Source organism: Megascapheus bottae, chromosome 10 (genome assembly GCF_031878675.1).
Source record: "Megascapheus bottae isolate mThoBot1 chromosome 10, mThoBot2.hap1, whole genome shotgun sequence".
In the NCBI taxonomy this organism is placed as follows: Eukaryota; Metazoa; Chordata; class Mammalia; order Rodentia; family Geomyidae; genus Megascapheus; species Megascapheus bottae.
In genome coordinates this window covers 39,749,416-39,771,363 of record NC_143518.1, presented here as the reverse complement: position 1 = coordinate 39,771,363, position 21,948 = coordinate 39,749,416, and the positions used below count along the sequence as shown (strand labels likewise).

The 21,948-nt window shown below is 51.9% G+C and overlaps 1 protein-coding gene across 1 annotated transcript; it reads left to right on the top strand.

Moving 5' to 3' along the window:
* The first annotated feature begins 1,074 nt into the window (after window positions 1–1,074).
* Window positions 1,075–17,028, top strand: Npr1 (natriuretic peptide receptor 1). Its single transcript, XM_090340954.1, has 22 exons — window positions 1,075–1,844; window positions 2,497–2,696; window positions 3,848–3,961; window positions 4,641–4,776; window positions 5,404–5,495; window positions 6,614–6,749; window positions 6,946–7,030; window positions 7,716–7,836; window positions 9,299–9,373; window positions 9,544–9,621; window positions 10,032–10,136; window positions 10,666–10,737; window positions 10,835–10,991; window positions 11,907–12,062; window positions 12,325–12,493; window positions 13,807–13,953; window positions 14,055–14,178; window positions 14,579–14,647; window positions 14,934–15,108; window positions 15,351–15,449; window positions 16,367–16,458; window positions 16,600–17,028. The coding sequence occupies exons 1-22, from the start codon at window positions 1,112–1,114 to the stop codon at window positions 16,660–16,662; spliced, it is 3,198 nt and encodes a 1,065-aa protein (XP_090197080.1). The 5' UTR covers window positions 1,075–1,111; the 3' UTR covers window positions 16,663–17,028.
* Window positions 17,029–21,948: the final 4,920 nt, after the last annotated feature.

Here is a 21,948-nt window from a genome sequence, read left to right as displayed (position 1 = left end):
CCTGCCGCCCTCCCCGCCCTCCTCCCACAACCTTTCAGAACTAGAGTTCCCTGAGCCCCTTTCCCACCCACACCTGCTGTCTTGCCCGCCTCGGAGAAGCTGGAAAAGGGAAGGGAAGGAAGTGGTTGGAGGGACCGGGGACCTAGGACCCTGGCTCGCCTGCATTTCCCCGCGTGTTTCTGGAAACCCGCCATCCCTCCCTCCCATCCCCCAGACACTCGCGTTCGTGCACCTTTTCCTGCCACATCTCCAACCAGCATCTCCCGGCCTCTTCCCCGCGGGGAACCGGGTGAGAAGTGGGGCGTCAGCCGTCTGCTCGGTCCCTCCCCCGGCCTCCTTCGAGCAGCTTCCACACTCCTCGGGGGGGCTGGTGTTCAGCCCTCCCCACCCCGACTCTCCCCAGGCGCCCATCCCGGGGTAGGCGCCCTGCGGGCGGGCAGCGGAGTGGCGCGGGGCCCGGGCAGCTGGGAGAGCGCGCGCGCGGGCGGGCGCGGAGGCGAGCCCCACACACCCGGTTCGGCGAGGAAGGAGTTAAAGATCCAGGACGGGCGCTCCGGGCTCCGCGGTCCGGGAGGCTGGGAGGGGAAGCCGCTGGGAGGGAGGGAGGGTTCGGAGCTTGGCGGCGGTCCCCGTCGCCCCTCCACCCCCCCCCCCCGCAGGCCCGGACTCCGGCCGGCCGGACGCCCCCTCTGGCACACTCTCCCGGCCAGGCGCTCACGCGCGCCGACGCGCACCAACTCCCCTTCCCTCCCGCGCCCCTCTGCTCCCACCCTTCCTCTCCGCCGAGCGCGTCTCACTCCCCGGCTCCCGCTCGCCCCCTCGCTCACGCCAGGGTCTCCCCCGCTGCCAGGCGCTCTCCCTGTCTTTCTCGCTCCCACCTGCTGGGCGACGCCCTCCGCGCGCCCCCACGCCGCGCGCTCCGCAGCTCGCGCTTCTCCACCCGGGGACCGTCGCGGCGGCCGGGAGGAAAAAGCGCGCCCTCGATCCGCTCCGCTCCGGTTCCTCCCCGCACCCGGAGCTCCAGGTGCCCGGGATGGGCCGCTGAGCCCGACGACGCCGGCGGTGGAGACCATGGTGGCCGCGCTCGCCCGCCACGCTGCCCTCTGAGGCCATGCCGGGCCCCCGGCGCCCTGCCTGCGCCCGCGCGCGCTGCCCGGTGCCCCCGCGGCCCCTGCCGCTGCTGCTGCTGCCGCTGCTGCTGCTCCCCGGCAGCCTCGCAGGCACCCTGACGGTGGCCGTGGTGCTGCCCCTGGCCAACACCTCGTACCCGTGGTCCTGGGCGCGCGTGGGGCCGGCGGTGCAGCTGGCACTCGCCCGGGTGAAGGCGCGCCCGGACCTGCTGCCCGGCTGGACGGTCCGCACCGTGCTGGGGAGCAGCGAGAACGCGCTGGGCGCCTGCTCGGACACCGCCGCCCCGCTGGCCGCCGTGGACCTGGAGTGGGAGCACCACCCGGCCGTGTTCCTGGGCCCGGGCTGCGTGTACGCCGCCGCTCCGGTGGGACGCTTCACGGCGCACTGGCGGGTGCCGCTGCTCACGGCCGGAGCCCCCGCAGTGGGCTTCGGGGTCAAGGAAGAGTTCGCCCTGACCACCCGCGCGGGGCCCAGCCACGCCAAGCTGGGCGACTTCGTGGCGGCGCTGCACCGACGGCTGGGCTGGGAGCGCCAGGCGCTGGTGCTCTACGCCTACCGGCCCGGCGACGACCAGCCCTGCTTCTTCGTGGTGGAGGGGCTGTACATGCGCGTCCAGGACCGCCTCAACATCACCGTCGACCACCTGGAGTTCGCCGAGGGCGACCGCGACCACTACACCATGCTGCTGCGGACCGTGCGGCGCAAAGGCCGAGGTGAGCGGCGGCCGGCCGGGCCCCGGACCCCGGGCCCCGGCGCTCCTCTCCTCCCTTCTCGAGGCCGGTCTGCCCCAGCTTTTCCCATCCTTCTCCCCCGACTTAATAGTTCCTTCACTCTGTCCTTCCCCCCCCTCACCACCAACGCCCCCATGTGTGTTCCTTCCTTCTCTCCCACCCCGGCCTCCCCTTCCCCTCCTCCCCACGCAGTTCCCTGGAAGGCAGAGAAAGCCTGGACTGAGGACTGAGCACTCCTGGTGTGTTCCCGTCTGCTTTATTTTTTTTTTCTTTCTCTTTTTTTCTTTTTCTTTTCTTTTTCTCGGCTGCTTTCTCTTCCCCACGCGGCCTTCTCCTCTTCTCCTTCCTCTCTCTCCCCACCCCGCTGGCCCACACCTTCTGCCCATCCTCTCTCCAGCCGACCCTTCTCACCCTTCTCTCCCTAGGCTCCTAGCCACACAGGTGTCCTCCCTGCCTTTCCCTCTCCCCTCGGTTTCTTTCCCCTGCCCTTCCACCCTCCACACCCTCCTGCCTGCGCCTACCACTGGGCCTGGAGTTGCCATTTAACTGTCACCAGCTGAGAACCTCCCCACACACACACTCCCACTGCCCCGGCAAGCTGCCCCTCTCGCTCTCTGACTCTCTTCCCCTCCAGTTATCTACATCTGCAGCCCCCCGGACACCTTCAGGACCCTGATGCTGCTGGCACTGGATATTGGCCTCACTGGAGAGGACTATGTTTTCTTCCACCTCGATATCTTTGGGCAAAGCCTGCAAGGGGGGCAGGGCCCTGCTCCACGCAGGCCCTGGGAGAGAGGAGATGGGCAGGATGCCAGTGCCCGCCAGGCCTTCCAGGTGAGGACCCGGATACGGAAATCTAAGCTGTGGATCTCTGAGCTGGGGCACGATATCCTGGACACTGTGCTCTTACTTAAGGAGTCTGTTTATGTCATCGGTTGGTTTCTTCTTTTAGACAGGATACCTAAGCCTAATAGAAGTTGTTTGTTTGTTTGTTTTGCCAGTCCTGAGGCTTGAACTTAGGGCCTGGCCACCGATCTTGAGCTTCTTTTGCTCAAGGCTAGCACTCTACTGCTTGAGCCACAGCTCACTCCTGCCTTTATCTGTTTAGGGTACTGAGGAATCGAACCCAGGGCTTCATGCATTTGAGGCAAGCACTCTACCCCAGCCCTAGAACTTTTCTTTTCTTCATGTGCCACTTGTTAGGACTTGAACTCAGGCCCCGGGTGCTATCTGTCCTTTTGCTTTTTTCTCCTCAAGGCTGATACTCTACCACTTGAACCGCAACTTCACTTCCAGCTTTTGGGTGGTTTCCTAGAGATAAAAGTCTCAATGAAGCCAGGTACCTGTGGCTCCTGCTACACAGGAGGCTGAGATATGAGGATCACAGTTCAAAGACAGTCAGAGCAGAGCCATGAGACTCTTATTCCCATTAACCATCCGAAAACCAGAAGTGGCACTGCAGCTCAAAGTGGTAGAGTGCTAGCCTTGAGTGAAAGGACTCAGGGATGGTGCTCAGGCCCTGAGTTCAAGCTCCATAACCAACAAAAGAGGAAAGAAAAAAGAGTCTCAGGCAGGCTTTGAACCAGGATCCTCAAATCTCAGCCTCCTGAGTACCTAGCATTACAAACAAGAGCCACCCACTCCCAGCTTTGATAGAACCCAGATATCCTCCTGAGTGCTGAGATTACAGATGTGCTCCATCTATGCCTAGCTAGGAAAGAGGTTCTTGACATTCACAGAGGCAATGAAATGTGTGGGAATTCAGAGCCAGAAAACTAAATAGAATAAGAAAACAAGCTTGAAATGAGATGACTGGACAGGACTTGAATCCCTGGCTCATGCAGGACAGAGTCCAGTTTGACCTTGACCTAAGCATGGAAGCAGGTCTACGTGGTAGATAATCTCACAGACAACTGCGGCCCTGGGGTGTTGGGAAGACTGAAGTCAGCTCCTAGCTCTCCTTTCTCCATTTACCTCTTCCTTAGGCTGCCAAAATCATCACTTATAAAGAGCCAGATAATCCTGAGTACTTGGAATTTCTGATGCAGCTAAAGCTCTTGGCCCAGGAACAGTTCAACTTCACCATGGAGGATGGTCTGGTAGGAGGGGATACTGGGGCCCTCCAATATGGACCTCTGGCTTCTACTTGGTGGTGCTCTGGAAATCCCCATCCTGGTTCTCAACCTTCCCAGGAGTTCCTGGCCTCCCTTCTCTCTCCTTTCCTGTTGTTTCTGAATCTCACCTGTTGTTGGAGAGGGAAGGTCCTCATCTGAAACAGAAAGATGACATGTCTTGCCCCACCTGTCTAGCATGATTCAGAGAAGAGTGGTCTATGTAAAGGCATCTCCCTTCCTTCCTTCCTTCCTTCCTTCCTTTCTCCTCCCCTCTTTCTCTCTCTCCCTCTCTCTCTCTCCCTCTCTTTTCCTTTTGTTCTTCTTGTCAGTCATGGAGCTTGAAACTCAGGGCCTGGGTGCTGTCCCTGAGCTCCACTTCCCGTTTTCTGGTGGTTAATTGAAGATAAGAATCTCACTGACTCCTGCTTGGGCTGGCTTCAAACCATGATCCTCAGATCTCAGCCTCCTGAATATGTAGTAGTGCAGGTGTGAGCCGCCAGTGTGATGGCATCTTCTAAGTAGTCATAGCTCTCTGTAATGTGGTTGTTGTCTTGTGCACCTCCTTCCAAGCTGCCAGTGCATCCCATTCCTGCCTGCTGCCACTGCCGTAGCACCACCCTCTGTGCCCTTCATCTGTGTCACCCTGACTAAACTCTGCCCCCAGGAGAACATCATCCCAGCATCCTTCCACGATGGGCTCCTGCTCTATATCCAGGCAGTCACCGAGACTCTGGCACAAGGGGGAACTGTCACTGATGGGGAGGACATCACTCAGCGGATGTGGAACCGAAGTTTTCAAGGTCAGGGCCTGGAGGTGGCTGGCCTTGGGGGGTCATGGGGGGGAGCAGGTGCCCCAGCAGGAGGCCACAAGAAGTCTATAGATCCTTCACACAAGTTGACAGTTGCTTCTACTAGTCTTTTTTTTTTTTAATTTTCTCCTATAAGAAACTTAGACACCTTCCTTGTCTCCAAGTTTCATCAAGTCTTTGTGCCCATTCTCAGAGCTTTCTGCTGCTAAACAACAGTCCCTTTCATTGTTATTTTCTGTGTGTGTGTGTGTGTGTGTGTGTGTGTGCGCGCGCGTGCACGTGTGCACGCACTAAAGACCAGAGAACAATGTGCTGGGAATGTGGCTTAGCTGTAGAGTGTTTGCCTAGCACTTACAATGCCCTGGATTCCATTCCTCAGTACCATACACACAGAAAACAACAACAACAACAACAAAAAAAACGGAAGTGGTGCTCTGGCTCAAGTGCTACAGTGATAGCGTTGAGCAAAAGAAGCTCAAGAACAGTGCCCAGACCCTGAGTTCAAGCGCCAAGACTGGCAAAAAAAAAAAAAATCAGTCAATCAGAGAATGAGAGATGGAGCAGGATCTCTCTCACTTTCCATTCTTTCAAAGTAGCCATCTTCCCCCGTGTAAACAGGTGTAACAGGATACCTCAAAATTGACAACCGTGGAGACAGGGAGACAGACTTCTCCCTCTGGGATATGGATCCCGAGACTGGTGCCTTCAGAGTAAGTTTGTACACCCAGAAAAGAGTGTCATCTTGTCCTCCTACATCCCCCTGTATCCCTGTCAGGGCACCAGTCTACTCTGTGTTCCCAGACACCTCCAGGAGCCCTGGATAAGACAGACCAACTCCAGGCTGGGGGAGCAACCCGAATGACCAGGGACTCAGTCCTTGCCCTGAGGAGCTGTGTTTGAGGAGCCAGCACAGTCTTCTCTTTTAGGGACTTTGTAAGTTAGGCAGGACCTCCACCTAGTGGAGACAGGGACTCTGGGTCAAGAAGTAGGCATAGATAAGCCAGGTGCGGTGGCTCACGCCTGTAATCAATCCTAGCTACTCAGGAGACTGAGATCCGAGGATCACGGTTCAAAGCCAGCTGGGGCACTAAAGAATATGAGACTCTTCTCTCCAATTAATCACTAGAAAACTGGAAGTGGGGCTGTGGCTCAGGAGTAGGGCAGTTGCCTTGAGTTGAAGAGCTCAGGGACAGTGCCCAGGTCCAGAGTTCAAGCCCCATGACCCACAAAACAAAAAAGGAGTATGCATATGAGCAGCTCTGTAAGTCAGTGGACCCAGCTCATCCAGGGAAGGCTTCTGGGAGAGGGAGACATAGCAGAGATCTGGGAATGGGATGAGAGGCTGTTTCTGTGCTTTAAGCCAAATCATAAACACTGTGAATGTAAGGGTAGGGCTCTGAATGGAGATTTCCTATGAAGCTCCTTTATTTATTTATGCATTTATGTATTTATTTTTGTGGTAATTGGAGAGAAGAGTCTCATGGATTTTTCTGCCTGGACTGGCTTCAGACCTCAATCTTCAAATCTCAGCCTCCTGAGTAAGCTAGGATTACAAGCCTGGGCTACTGGCACCTGGGACCTTCAATAGTTTTCAAGTCTCTCTCCCCCTTTTTTGTGGCTGGCACTGGGGCTTGAAATTAGGTAGAGCATGACCCTCTTGCTTGGTAAGATTATGGGTCTGAGGTCTCCATACAGGGCCACAGCAGCAGGGCTCCATGAAGAGTTTTGCAGTCCAAACTCTGGCCCTGGAAACAGATGGGAGGCTAGACTCTGCCCCAGGAAGCCATGTGCCAGGGCCTTGCCACCCACCACAGCCATTCTTTCGTAGGTTGTGCTGAACTACAATGGGACTTCCCAAGAGCTGGTGGCTGTGTCAGGGCGCCAACTCTACTGGCCCCTGGGATATCCTCCTCCTGACATCCCTAAATGTGGCTTTGACAATGAGGACCCAGCCTGCAACCAAGGTGACTGGCCTTGGCTTTCCAGCCTCTATTCTAGAAATGTTGCTTCCCCCCCCTCCCCAGAGGCTTTTGTGGGGACAGGCCATCTTCTTGGCTTTTCTTCTTTTCATCTATCATCTCCATTCATGGACTATTTGAAGGTTCTTCTTCCTGCCGTCTAACCCAAATCTCTCTTGCTTGAATTTGGACTCTCATGCAGACCACTTCTCCACCCTGGAGGTGCTAGCCTTGGTGGGCAGCCTCTCCTTGCTCAGCATCCTGACTGTCTCCTTCTTCATCTACAGGTGAGCTGTGGCAGGGGGTGCTGAGTGGGGCTAGGGAGGTGGGAGGATCCCAGAGGGAAGGAAGAAGGGGTGAACGGAGGGCAGCATAAGGTAGGAGGGAGGTGGGATGGAGAGAGGTGCAAAAGAGGGGAAAGGGCTGGCATGATCTTGGAGGGTTGAGGTGTGAGAAGGAGCAGAGCAGCTGAGATTTGTCGCCACAGCACTGTGGATTCTGGTTTTCCTTGCTATTCTGAGGCCTGATGGAAAGCAGTGATTCCAGACTTCTGGGAACTGGACCCTTTTTAGTTGAGCTGAGATGCCATGCTGGGTACCAGGTGCCAAACCTGGGGTGGAGATGAGGGATGAATGAGCCCCCTTCCTGCCTTCCAGTGGAGGCGGAAATGAAAGCCCTGGGGAAGTTAATTGAGCAGGAAAGAAGAGGAAGATAATCAATGGTGATTAAGCATGTATTATGTGTTAGGCTTCGCTTCTCATACATACGATTAAAGTTGAAGTAAATGTGAAGGCTCACTCAATTTCCAAAGGAGGGCATGGAGATTGAGCACCCCAGCGTCCCCAGTGAGGCAGAATTTCATCCATTCCTCCTGACCCAGAGGAGAGAGGGCCCCACCCATTTCTTAGAACATGGAGAAAGGGTAGGTCTCTGAGCACCCAAGGTCAGCAGCTCAGGTCATGCACACCCCAGGAAAATGCAGCTGGAGAAGGAGCTGGCCTCAGAGCTGTGGCGGGTACGCTGGGAGGACCTGCAGCCCAGCAGCCTTGAGCGGCATCTCCGGAGCGCGGGCAGCCGACTGACCCTGAGTGGGGTGAGAACACTGGCCTTGGGGCCTGGGGAGAACACTAGTGTCTGTGGGGGAACTGGACACTGAAAGCAATGCCTGATGGGTAAAGTAGAAAACAAGGTTCTACACTGAAGCTCTGTCTTTCCTTGCCATGTGACCTTGAGGAAGTCACATTCCAGCTGTGTCTCAGACAAGATTACAGGGAAAGAGTCACGAAAGTCAAAAGAGATAGTGTGTAAACACACAAATATAAATAAGTTAGCTAAATGCTGGTGGCTCAAGCCTGCAATCCTAGCAACTCAGGAAGCTGAGATTCAGAGGATCAAAGTTCAGAACCAGCCTGGGTAGAAAAAATCCAAAATTTTATCTACAAAATAACTAGCAATAAAGTGTAGTGCCAGTGGTTCACTCCTTTAATCCTGACTCAGGAGCCTGAGATGTGAGGATCAAGTTTCAAAGCCAGGGCAGGAAAGTCCTTGAGGATTTTTTTCCCATATATTTTTTATTGTAACTAATAGAAGGGTTACATTATATTCACCAGATAGAAGGTGCATTACTTCACATACATTGATACCCTTTCTCATGTCTTGGTTCCCATTTCCCTCCCCTGACCCCTGTCCTTGAGGCTTTTATCTCTAACCACCAAAAAGCTAAAACGGGAGCTCTGGCTCAAATGAAAAGTTAAGGGTGGACTGGGAATGTGGTTTAGTGGTGGAGTGTTTACCTAGCACATATGAAGCCCTGGGTTCAATTCCTCAAAACCATATAAACAGAAAAAGCCAGAAGTGGTACTGTGGCTCAAGTGATAGAGAGCTACCCTTGAGCAAAAAGAAGCTCAGGGAAAGTGCCCAGCCCCTGAGTCTAAGCCCCAGGACTGGAAAAAAAAAAAAAGAAAAGAAAAGAAAAAGAGAGAGAGAGGAAGAGAGAGAGAGAGAGAGAGAGAGAGAGAGAGAGAGAGAGAGAAAGAAAGAAAGAAAAGAGAAAAAAAGAAAAAAGCTAAGGGACTCTTCTCAGGTTCCGGAGTTCAAGCTCAAGCTCCAGTACTGGTACACTGGAAAGGAAAGCAGGAGAGGAGACAGGAGCAAAGGGAGGGGAGAAGTAGAAAGAAAGAAAGGGGGTGACAAGAAGGAAGGAGGGAAGGAAAGGAAAGGGAAAGGGAAAAAAGGAAAGGAAAGGGAAAGGGAAAAAAGGAAAGGAAGACTGATCCAGTAGGCTGGAGGTATGGTTCAAATGGTAAAAACCAGCCAAGCAAGTAAGGGGCTTGTGTGTGTGTGTGTGTGTGTGTGTGTGTGTGTGTGTGTGTGTGTGTGTGTGTGTGTCTGTGTATGTCAGTGTCTGTGTCTGTGTCTGTGTCTGTCTGTCTGTATATACAAATTAATCCTCATGATGAGGTACATAAGAAAGGGTAACACAAAGCTTAAGGCAGGATACCCAGAATGCAGACTGCCTCTGAGCTGACCACCCCTCCTGCTCTCTACTCCTACAGAGAGGCTCCAATTATGGCTCCTTGCTAACCACAGAGGGCCAGTTCCAAGTCTTTGCCAAGACAGCATACTATAAGGTATGCCTGGGGTGGGGGTTGCTCTGAGGACGGGCTGGTGGGGGGGGTCCTAAGGTGGGCTCTCAGGGGAACAGGTGGGAGCCATGGGGGCAGATGTGGGTTGTGGGAAGCAGGTAAGAGTTCCCAGGACCCCAGGCCATGCACATCAGCAGTCTCCATTCCTCACCCAGGGTAACCTTGTGGCTGTGAAGCACGTGAACCGTAAACGCATTGAGCTGACACGGAAAGTCCTGTTTGAACTGAAGCATGTAATGTGGGGGACAGGGGTGAACCAGTGGCCTGGGGAGAATCCTGTGGGGACACAAGGGGGTGGACCAGCAGAACTGGTTATGGAGGGACCTCAGTGTCCTAGCAAAGTTAGAGACTGTCATCTGAGATGAGGGTCTCACAGGACAGTCATGAGAGATCACTGGATGCTGAGAAAGTCCTTGAGGGGTCACACATAGTGGCCTTGGACTTGGAGGACATGGGTGCAGAGGGATCAGGAGGCAGATTCTGGGGAAAGACGAGCTAACTAACAAGGGTGGTATCATGGGAAGGTCTTAGCCATGTCTGCAGCAAATGACTGGATAGGAAGAGTGAGGTCCCTGGGGGCTGCAGGAAACTTGGTGAGGAATGAGGGATGTGCCAGGCCCCTGATGCTGCTCCTCCCCTACAGATGCGAGATGTGCAGAATGAACACCTAACCAGGTTTGTGGGTGCCTGCACAGACCCCCCCAACATCTGCATCCTCACAGAGTACTGTCCCCGTGGGAGCCTACAGGTGAGAACAAGGGGGATGGTCAGGAAGCCTGAGTTCTGACCCTTGCTCTGTCCTCTCTCTTTCTCTTTCTCTCTCTTTTTCTGTGTGTACCAGTACTGGGGCTTGAACTCAAGGCCTCACCCTCTTAGCTTTCCTGCTCAAGGCTAGCACTCAACCACTTGGGCCACAGCTCCATTTCCAACCTTTTTCTGGTTTACTGGAGTCTCACTGATCTTCCTTTCCTAGGTTGACTTTGAACTGCAAGCCTTAGATCTCAGCCTCTTGAGTAGTTAGAATTACAGGCATGAGCCACCAACATCCAGCTCTTCTAATTTTGACCTTGACTGGTCATATGACCCCAGGCAGGCTTCTGTTCTCCTGGCTTCTCTTGGCCTCATGTACTACATGGATTCAGGGGGAGGGTGGTGTCATTAGAGTAAATGCAAAGGCTTGTCTTGTTCTAACCAGCTTAAGTCGGTAGGACCCTCGCACCCTCCCCTGCTCCCAGGAGGTCTGCAGGGCACAGACCTGACTCTCACTATCCCAGTAGGACATCCTGGAGAATGAGAGCATCACCCTGGACTGGATGTTCCGGTACTCGCTCACGAATGACATTGTCAAAGTAAGCCCAGAAGAGCCCATCAGATGGAGTCAGTGGAGAGAAGACATGCTTCTCCTCTTGGCCAGGCCCATAACTTCTGCCTCCCCCACTTCCCTAGGGAATGCTGTTTCTCCACAATGGAGCCATTTGCTCCCATGGGAACCTCAAGTCATCCAACTGTGTGGTAGATGGTCGCTTTGTGCTGAAGATCACTGACTATGGGCTAGAGAGCTTCAGAGACCCAGAGCCAGAACAAGGACACATCCTGTTCGCCAGTGAGCCTAAGCCTTGACCCCTAGCGTCCACTGCTGGCATAGCCCAGTGGGGACACAGGCCTGGCCTCTGTTGAATTTGAGTGTGTCTCTCATGCCTTTGAACCCAATTCTCATCAATAAAAAGGAGGAGGTGGGCTGGCTGGAGTGGTAGTAGTAGAGTGCTTGCCTAGCCTGTAGGGGCCCTGGATTTGATCCCCAGTATCATAAAAATAACTAAATAAGGGCCAGGAGTTTGGCCTAGTGGTATAGTGCTTGCCTAGCATGCACGAAGATGAGGGTTTGATTCCTTGGTACCACAAAGGCCAGAAGTGGTGCAATGGCTCTGCTCTAGCCTTGAGAAAGCCCAAGAACAGTGCCTAGGCCCCAGACTCAAGCCCAGGAATGGAAAAAAAAAAAAAAAAAGTAGCTAAAACCACAAAAGAGGCCAGTCAGACTAAGTTGTGTTAGGCATCTTCTAGCCCTCAACATCTGCAGTATATCCAGACCAGTCCCTGACCACAGCCTGGTTCTGCTTCAAAGCATTTTTTCCCCCTTTGGTGGTACTAAAGTTTGAACTCTGGGCCTCACACTTGCCAGGCAGGCACCCTGTCACTTGGAAGAGTTTGCCCCTTCCCCCAGCCTTGTTTAGTTTATTTTTTCAGATAGGGCCTCACAAAGTGACCTCCAGCCACAATCCTCCTGAGTAGTTGGGATTCCAGGCATGCACTACAGAGACCAACTCAAAGCTTTACTTAATCCCCCACCCCATCGGAAGCTCCTTCCCCAGCATTACCACACTCTTCTGTTTTACTTTTATCCTTGCATTGTTTCCCCCTATTCATTTGCTAGTGTTTCTTTTCCCACTGGAATGTAAAGTCCCTTATCTTTTAGCTTTGGGGCTCCCTTGCCCTGTGACTCCTGACTTCTGACCCACAGAAAAGTTATGGACCGCCCCGGAGCTCCTGCGAATGGCTTCACCCCCTGCCCGTGGTTCCCAGGCTGGTGACGTGTACAGCTTTGGGATCATCCTTCAGGAGATTGCCCTTAGGAGTGGGGTCTTCCACGTAGAAGGTCTGGACCTCAGCCCCAAAGGTAAGAGGAACATGCTGCCCCTTATCTCCGCCAGTCTCAGCTAGTCCCACCCTCAGGGATAAGGACCTCTGGAAAGACGCCAACCCATTCCTTGTGGAGTCAGTTCCAGCCACCACACTTTTCCCCAGTGCCCAGTCCCCTGCCAGTTCCCCTGCCCCACACCCTGGTCCTGGGTATCCCCAACCTACTCTAGCTGCCCCATCTCTGACTGGCTCATCCCTTGGCTCATCCCTACCCCTCAGCTCCTGTCTTCCCAATATAGAGATCATCGAACGTGTGACTCGGGGCGAGAAGCCCCCCTTCCGGCCCTCCTTAACCCTGCAGAGCCACCTGGAAGAGATAGGACATCTGATGCAGAGGTGCTGGGCTGAGGACCCACAAGAGCGGCCACCCTTCCAGCAGATCCGCCTGACGCTGCGCAAGTTTAACAGGTCACTAATATCAGTGTTGGCTCCCCATATAGCCACAGCACCAGCCCTCGTGAACCTCACACATACGCCTGTCCCCACAGCCTCAGAGGGAACCCAACCCTCTGCAAGTGCTGACTTAGCTGTCCCCAAAGCCTCCCAGGATTCATACTCTTTTCCTCCACCGCCATCCACCCACATCCTTTCCTGCCCATTCTCCACACTGGCCACAGACTTTCCAGTGGTGTGGTGAGTAAACAGGCCATACACTCCTGACTTCCTACCTCCTCCCCACAGCCTTGCCCTCCTCTCCTCAAAGTTCCAGCCCCAGCCCTTCATTTTCTCTTTCTAGGGGACCCAGGGGGGCCCACTTCTCCCAGACACACCCATCTACTGCTTTTGTCCTCAGCCAGTCTCACTTGTGTTCAACAAAGATGGCTTACACCTGTAGTCCTAGCTACTCAGAAAGCTGAGATCTGAAGATTGTGCAAATCAGCACAGGTAGACAACTCAGAGAAACACTTAACTCCAGTAAACCGACAAGTAGCCAGGAATGGTGGTGTGGCTCACTTTGAGAGGAAAACTAAGGGAGAACTCTAGGCACTGAGTTCAAGTCCCAATTAAAAAAAGGGGAGGGGCTCAGAAGTTTGGCCTAGTGGTTGAGTGCTTGCCTAGCATGCACGAAGACCCAGGTTCCATTCCTTGGTACCACATGCTAGAAAAAAAGCTAGAAATGGTGCTGTTGCTCAAGTGGTAGAGCTCTAGCCTTGAGAAAAGCCCAAGGACAGTGCTCAGGCCCTGAGTTCAAGCCCCAGGACTAGCAAAAAAAAAAAAAAAAAGCTGGGTACTGTGGCTCACGTCTATAATCCTAGGCTGAGAGCTGGTCATTGTAGTTCAAAGCCTGCCCAGGCAAGAAAGTCTGTGAGACTCTCCAATTAAGCACCAAAAAGCCAGAAGTGGAGCTATGGCTCAAGTGGCAGTGTTAGTGCTAGCCTTAGGCACAAAAGTTGAGGAACAGTACCAAGGCTTTTGGAGGTCAAGCCCCAGGACTAGCACACACACACACACACACACACACACACACACACAGTCCAAGACAGAGACAGAGACAGTGACAGACAACAGATATGGATGTTTAAAGCTTCATCAAAGATGACTTGCTTGCCCTTCCCTCCCCTTTGTGTCCCAAGCACAGACCCTTTCAAGGGACCCACAGCTGGGGTAGGCTGACATTCAAACCTGGGTAGAGCTGATGTCTGCCTGCGGAGTGGGCACTCCAGGACAGGACTAGCGCGGCGTCTCTCTCACCAGCCCCTTCTCCACCCTGTGGTCCTCAGAGAGAACAGCAGCAACATCCTGGACAACCTGCTCTCCCGCATGGAGCAGTATGCCAACAACCTGGAGGAGCTGGTGGAGGAGCGGACACAGGCCTACCTGGAGGAGAAGCGCAAGGCGGAGGCCCTGCTCTACCAGATTCTGCCTCAGTGAGTGCCGATGTCTGATTCCCCACCCCATCCCACACACAGCGCAGCCTTTCCCCTCACCAAACCTCACCCTCTGGTGTGCACCTGCCCTGTCCCCCCAGCTCTGTGGCTGAGCAGCTGAAGCGTGGGGAGACAGTTCAGGCAGAGGCCTTTGACAGTGTAACCATCTACTTCAGCGACATTGTGGGGTTCACAGCCCTGTCAGCAGCAAGCACACCCATGCAGGTAAGACAGGGTTCAATCACAGGTAGCAGACCAGGTGAGTCTGTTTGGCATCCATTGTCCACCCTTTTCTCTCTCTAGTTTTGTCCAGCCGGTCCCAGATGGGGGGACCTTACTCCCTATTCCTTAATTTCTTTCCTTTTTTTGGGGGGTGGGGGGAGGGTCTGAAGTCTGGGCCTGGGCATTGTCCCTGAGCTCTTCAGCTCAAAGCTAGCACTCTACCATTTGAGCCACAGCACCACTTCCAGTTTTCTGGGGGTTAATTGGAATCTCACTGACTTTAGTGCCTGTGCTGGCTTTGAACTGCAATCCTTAGATCTCAGCCTCCTGAGTAGCTAGGATTACAGGCATGAGCCACTATGCCCGGCTCTCCCCATTCCTTTTGGCTTCTTGTACCTTCCAGGTGGTGACCCTGCTCAATGACTTGTACACTTGCTTTGATGCTGTCATTGACAACTTTGATGTGTACAAGGTGAGGATATGCTAGGGATGGGAAGGGCAGACAGAGACCCCAGGCTGGAAAATAGTCCAGAGGAGTAGTCAAAAAGGGAGAGGAGACCAAGGGACCTGAGCAGAAAATGACACGGGGACACTCGGTAACAGCTAACCCTCTGGATGAAGGAAGAGCACAGGCAGCAGCTGGCTGGTGGGCAGGCAACAGAAAGACAGTGCACGTGGGGTGGCAGGCTGGTGACCCAGAGAAGAGCGTTCCTGTCCTGTGTTCCTTCTCCCCCCTCCCCACACACACTCACACACAGGTGGAGACGATCGGAGATGCCTACATGGTGGTGTCTGGGCTCCCAGTGCGTAACGGGCATCTGCATGCCCGCGAGGTGGCCCGCATGGCGCTGGCCCTGCTGGACGCCGTGCGCTCCTTCCGCATCCGACACCGGCCCCAGGAACAGTTGCGCTTGCGCATTGGCATCCACACAGGTGAGGCTGCCAGTGACATGGGGGAAGGGAGGGGCTGGGAAGGGGGGTCTGGGCCCAGTCCTGCACTCCACCCCCTTAGAACACATATAACAGCGCGCGCGCGCGCACACACACACACACACACACACACACACACACACACACACACAACTGGGACCTCATAGCTATGTCCTACCTGGATCCTCTTCCCTTTCTTAGCACAATACTATTGACCAGCTCTGTTCCTTCCTTACCTCTCGTAGGCCCCGTATGTGCTGGTGTAGTAGGGTTGAAGATGCCCCGTTACTGCCTCTTTGGGGACACAGTCAACACAGCTTCAAGAATGGAGTCTAATGGAGAAGGTACAGTGTCCCTCTGAGAAGGGATGAGCAGGGAGAGGTCACCAAGGGCCACCCTGAGGCAGTTCCTACATCCCCTTACAAATTGTTCTCCTAATACAGATGCTCCTCCACTTAAGATGGGTTTACAGTGGTTAAGAGTGCAAGTTATTTGCCTGCACTGTCGACTGGGAGATTTGGCTCGCTTGCTGCTGCTAGTGCCCAGAATCAGAGGGTGCTATTGTCCTATACATCACTAGTCCTCCAAAAAGGATTAAAATCCAAAGAACAGCTGTCTTGGTTTTTTCTTGCTGTTCTTGGGCTAGAGGCCCTGGAGATGCATGAGCACTGTCCCTGAACTTTGTGCTCAAGGCTAGCATTTTACCACTTGAACCACAACTCCACTCTGGCTTTTGGTGGTAAGAGTATCAAGCAGCTGGGTGCTGGTGTCTCATACCTATAATCCTAGCTACTCAGGAAACTGAGGTACAAGGTTTATGGTTCAAAGCCAATGAGAGTAGGAAAGTCCATGAGACTCTTATCTGCACTTTAACCATGTGAAAACCAAGAAGTGGTGCTGTGGCTCAAAGTGGTAGAGCATTAGCCTTGAGCAGAAGAGCTCAGGGACAGTGCCCAAGCCCTGATCAAAAAAAAAAAAAGTATCATGGACTTTTCTGCCCAGATTGGCTTTGAACCATAATCCCAGGATTTCAGCCTCCTGAGTAGCTAGGATTACAGATGTGAGCCACTGGCACCTGAGTTCAAGCCCCAGAAGCAGACATGACATGGAGGGTGGGGAACTTCTCAAAATTAAGATATTTCCAGGGCCAAAGGATGGTGGGAAAGCCACTGTCTACACCACTCGTTCCTGATGTGTCGGTCTTCCCCTTCCTGCTCCAGTTCCTTGAACCCATTATGTTCTTTCTCCCCATCCTACCCAGCCCTGAAGATTCACTTGTCTTCTGAGACCAAGGCTGCCCTGGAGGAGTTTGATGGTTTTGAATTGGAGCTTAGAGGAGATGTGGAAATGAAGGTAAAGAATGCAGAAACCTCCGTGTTTACCACTCCTTGGGTCCTAAAGGGTCTCCAGGCTCCCATCCCTAATCCTATCCTCTGATTTGGGCAGATGAGTGTGTCACTTCTCACCCCAGCTTCCTCTTCTTATTCCCTCCAGGGCAAAGGCAAGGTTCGAACATACTGGCTTCTAGGAGAGCGTGGGAGTAGCACTCGAGGCTGACCTGTCTCCTCTACTGTCCTGCACCTCCCTTCCCTGGCCAGAGGACCTTCTCATGTGCACAGCAGCCCTACCATTGTGGGAAGATCAAGGACTGGAGAATCGTTCTGCACAGTGCAGGTGTGCAGACCTAAGCTGTCTCCCAGTGGAGACCTAAGATGTGACGTCTGAGAGTGGACTTTTGTGAGGAGCCTCAGAGCTCACAGGAGTCACTGAAGCAAATAGTCACACGGAGTGGTGCACATGTATGAACACACATATACACAAACACACACACACACACACACACTACCCACTGGATTGGATTTCTGAACCCTCTACTTTGCTGCACTGTGACTTTTACTGGGAGAGAAAGAGACTCTAATAAATGGAGTCCAGAACTTGGCCTAGTCCACAAGAGCCAACTATCACCCCCTAGCTAATAGTAGACGTAGTGCCAGGGGAACAAGAAAGGATTCCGGCTTGTATGCCTTGGTCCTCCTCCTGTGAGTGGAAAACATTAAAATCATTCTTCCAGTGACAGTGTCTCTTCTTGAGAGAGGATTATTAGAAAACACAGCTTCTGCTTCAAAAATACTCACTTCTCACGCTGGGAATGTGGAGTCTGAACAGTCTGCAGCCACCTTCAACTTTGAGGAGATCATGGATAGCTGATGACTTTCTTAGTAGTACTGAAATTTTATACACAGCCAATAAAAGCTCATGTTTACATGGGTTATATCTATCACTGTTGGCCACATTAGAAATTAAAACAACAAAAAATAACTTAGATCCTTATTTATTAAGATAATAAATCCTTTATATGTTAATACTTTTTTTTTTACTTTATCAAAGACATTTTCAAGAGAAACTAGCCTTTACATTGCGTGGTACTGAAGAACATGACTAGTTTGGTGCTATTTCTCTAAATTATTCCCATCCTAAGGCATGAGTGAGTTTATTTCCATTGCTTTTGCACGTCTGATGCCAATCTCAACGCAGTGAAAAAGGCAAATGCCTGTTGCAGTGGTTCAAGCTTATGATCCCTGGAACAGACTGCAGGCATGGGATCACAGGTAGGAAAATTATAGTCTAACATCGCCCCAGATAAAGATACAAACCTAAGTTGGGCACAGGTCCTTCAAGCATATAATCCTAACGACTCTGAAGGTTGAAATTTGAGGCTTGTGGTTCAAAGCCAGCATGAACAGAAAAGTCCATGAAACTCTTATCTCCAATTACCAGTGAAAAGCTAGATATAGAGATGTGGCTCCGGTGGTAAAGTGCCAGCCTTGAGTGAGAAAGCTAATTGAGAGTATGAGGCCCTTAAGTCAAGCCCCAGTGATGCCATGCGAAGGAGGTAGAAGAGAGAGAAGGAGGAGGAGGAGGAGAAGGAAAGTGGTGGCAGCAGGAACCATCTAGTGGCTTATACCTGTGATCCTAGCTACTCAGGAGGCTGAGATCTGAGGATTAAGTACCAAAATCCCTAAGTGGAGCTATGGCTCAAATGGTAGAGCACAATCAAAAAGCTTAGGGAGAGGGCCCATGCCCTGAGTGCAAGCCTCAGGACCAACACACAGATACACACATGTGCACACGCACACATGCGCGCACACACACACACAAATTATTTTTATGCCAGTCCTAGACAGGGCCTGGGCATTATCTTTTAGTGTTTTTACTGAAGGCTAGTGCTGTACCATTTGAACCATATCTCCACTTTGTGCTTTTTGGTGCTTAACTTGAGATAGAGTCTCATGGACTTTCCTGCCCAGGCTGGTTTCAAACCTTGATCCTCATATCTCAGTCTCCTGAGTAGTTAAGATTACAGGCAGGAGCCACCAGTGCCTGGCTAATACCTTTTTTTAATTAAAAAAAAAAAACTAGTAAAATAACTAAAGCAATAACAGGGTGAGAACTTGACTCAAGTGGCAGTCTGCTTGTCTAGCAAACATAGGCTCTGAATTAAAACCTTAGTACCACCTCAAACATGGTAAATGATTTCCATATATGGAATGCATTTGACACTATGTATCTCTTGAAAGCCTTAGGACTTTCAGACCTGCTGTATTGTCCAATGGTTGCTTACAGGAGGAATAATATAATTGGTTTGGACTGAAGAGACCCAGGAGTTAGGAAGTGTGGAGTTAGGAAGTGTGATATGGAGATTGTCTACCCAAATGTCTCTCAGCTAGACTAAGGACCCTCCTTGTCCTGCTCCAGCCGCCCCGCCCCCTTCCTAGGCAGGCGGGCAGGAATGCAGGGGAGAAGTAGCTGCAGCTTCACCTCCCCCACAGGGAAGGAGAGTGCCAGACATTTCTTCAGTACCCATCCATCAAAAGCCGACAGAGGCCTCCCTTGACCTCCCCAGGCCTCTTCCTGGAGAGAGAGCCAAGTGGGACTTGGAGGTATGGGTGGGCTCACAGGAGCTTGGAGATCTGGCTACAAAGCAGTGTTCCCTGATAACACGGGAGGTGACTCGGGATGAGGATAATTTGTTCTTCCTCTGGTCCACTCTTCTGGATGTTCTGTGCTTTCTACCCACTCTTTCCCCCCCCCCCCCCCCCAGTCAGCCTTGATTTATTGAGAGGGAACTTGCGTGGTCAAGTCCTCCTCACCGCCCAAGTTTTGGATGAAAAACACTGGGAAGGCCTAAGGAAAGATGGTTGCCCTGGTAACCACAGCATATTCAACTTCCCCTGGGCCCTGGTGGCCATGTTGACTCCGGTGCTCCAAGGACTCCTTCCAGGAGTCACAGACAGCCTCAGCAGAGCCCAGCCCTGACCAGGAGAACCGTGGACAGGGGCAGGGGGGCTGGGACACCTACCCGGACTTGAGCTTTGGAGAAGGAGATGAGGTGGGGAGGGGGTGGGGAGCTGGAAGACTGAGGAGCCCCAGCTAGACAATTCTAGGAAATTGCCGGTCAGATCCTTCCGGGGCAGCCAGGCTCCACGTCGGGCATTAGGAGGGGAGGGGGCTGGGAGGTGGGCCCGAGGAGAAGCCTTTGGAGTCATTTCAGTAGTTCCAGAACTTTCACTGGAACTGAGATTTCCTTCCGGATTTAGGCCCCTGAAGCCAGGAAGAACTGGGAAAGTCATTACTCAGGAGGGGAGGGAAACACTCCCCCAAGATGGGGAGGCCCACCCGTGCCAGGAGCTCCCACCCATGTGGGAGGAGCAGTCGGGCCTAATAGATTAGGGGGGGTAGAGTTGGGGGGGAAGAACAACAAGGGTTTCCCCTAGAGTATGATAAAAGTAATAACCACAGTAATAACTGGCATTCAATTGTGCCTTGCAGTTGACAAAGGCTTTCATATACGTTATCTCAACAGCCCATGTTACACCCCTTGAAAAGCCAGACCGACTGAATCAGCTGTCCAGTAATGGGTAGGAGGTTCCCAGCGAAGACCCAGCTGTGGTGGGTCGGAGGGTCCAGGGGGGACCGTGCAAGGAAGGAACCCCAGCCCAACTCGCCGCCCATGCAAAGCAGGACCTGGAACAAAATAGAGCTGATGGAAGCAGACAAACATCCTTCTCCCCCCAACTCCTGTTTTCTGCGCGTCAAAGGACTTGGGTAATTTATCACAGCAGAACCTTTAGTAATCTGTTTTTTTTTAAAAGTGATTTATACATTTCAGGATAGATTCATGGAATCTAATTAGCAGCAGAGGCCAGTTTTACAGCCTGAAAGTCATCTTTTAATTAAATTACAGGAGCTATAAAATATGCTTAAAATTAACTTAAAAAATAACGCTGTTACAGAGAGGTTTAACCTCATTGGGATGAAATGCAAATGAAGAGTCCAGGGGGAGTGTTTACTAGTGAGATGAAGGGCTGGGGTGTTGATAAACTTGGTGTTATGCAAAGCAGAGGACCAAGATGCTCTCGAAGCCACACCTGTGCCTGTCCCAGACCCATATCCACAAGGAAAAGCAGAGATGGAAGGCAGAAACCCATGGGACAGTGGCTCACGTCCAAAGTGAAGAGGAGAGAGTCCACATAGGAAAAGAAACCCACCACCTACTTCCATACCACACACATTAGCTCCAGTGACCAAATAGTTGGGCTGGGTGCCCTTTAAGAATATTTGCAAAGCAGAGATTCCATAATCAAATACATCTGTTAATCACTACAGGGCCCCCTTCCCCCCTTCACTTGATGTAACTATCCCAGTTACCTACTGCCTTTGGCTTCCAAATATGGACAGCATATGTTATAGCTTGATTGTTGTATGTTTTATGACCAAATTAGCTTGTTCATTCTCAGCCTAACGCCAGCAGACAAAAACTAGGTCAAAGCACCATGTAGATCTTGGTGTTCAGAAATGGAGTAATTAGGGATTGTGGCGTGGATCAAGTGAAAGAGTGCCTGCCTACCAAGAGTGAGGCCCTGAGTTCAAATTCCAGAGGTAAAACAGCACAACCACATACACCTAACAGGTGCCAACAGTATGTTAATTAAGGAGATGAACTCTGGAGACAGTTTTCCTGGGTTCAAATTCCCACCCTGCCATTTATGATCCATATATGTATAAACCTGGGCAAACTACTCACACTTTCTGTGCTTTCAATTTTCTCTTCTAAAACAAGGGAATAATCATAATAGGACCTGTCAAAGGTCTGGGAGTTTGGCCTAGTGGTAGAGTGCTTTCCTAGCACCAAGACCCAGGTTCAATTCCTTAATACCACATATGTAGAAAAAGCCAGAAGTGGTACTGTGGCTCAAGAGGTAGCCTTGAGAAAGCCCAAGGACAGTGCTTAGCCCCTGAGTTCAAGCTCCAGAACTGGAGGAAAAATTAAAGAGAAAAGAAAAACCTGTCAAAGATGTTTGCTTGGAGGAGAGTATGAGTTAATTCTTCCTATTATGTGCTTATACTCCTATTACATACTCATATTACTTACGCTCTATTATGTACTTATACTCCATTATATACATCTTGTTAAGTAATGTATATGTAAGTAATATAGCATATAAATTATATATATTATATACTTATACTCCATTATATGACTTCCTTTTATATACTTATACTCTCTACTGGCAAGTAGTAAGAAGTAGACAAGTCAACAAGCATCAGTGGCTTATGCTTGCAATCCTAGTCACTCAACAGGCTGAGATGTAAAGACCACAGTTTGAAGCCAATTGGACAGGAAAGTCCCTGAGACTCTTATCTCCAATTAGCCATTGAAAATAAATAAACCAGATGGGATGGCTCACACCTGTAATCATAGCTACTCAGGAGGCTAAGATCTAAGGATGATGGTTCAAAGCCAGTCTGGGCACTAAAGTCGATGAGACTCCAATTCACCAC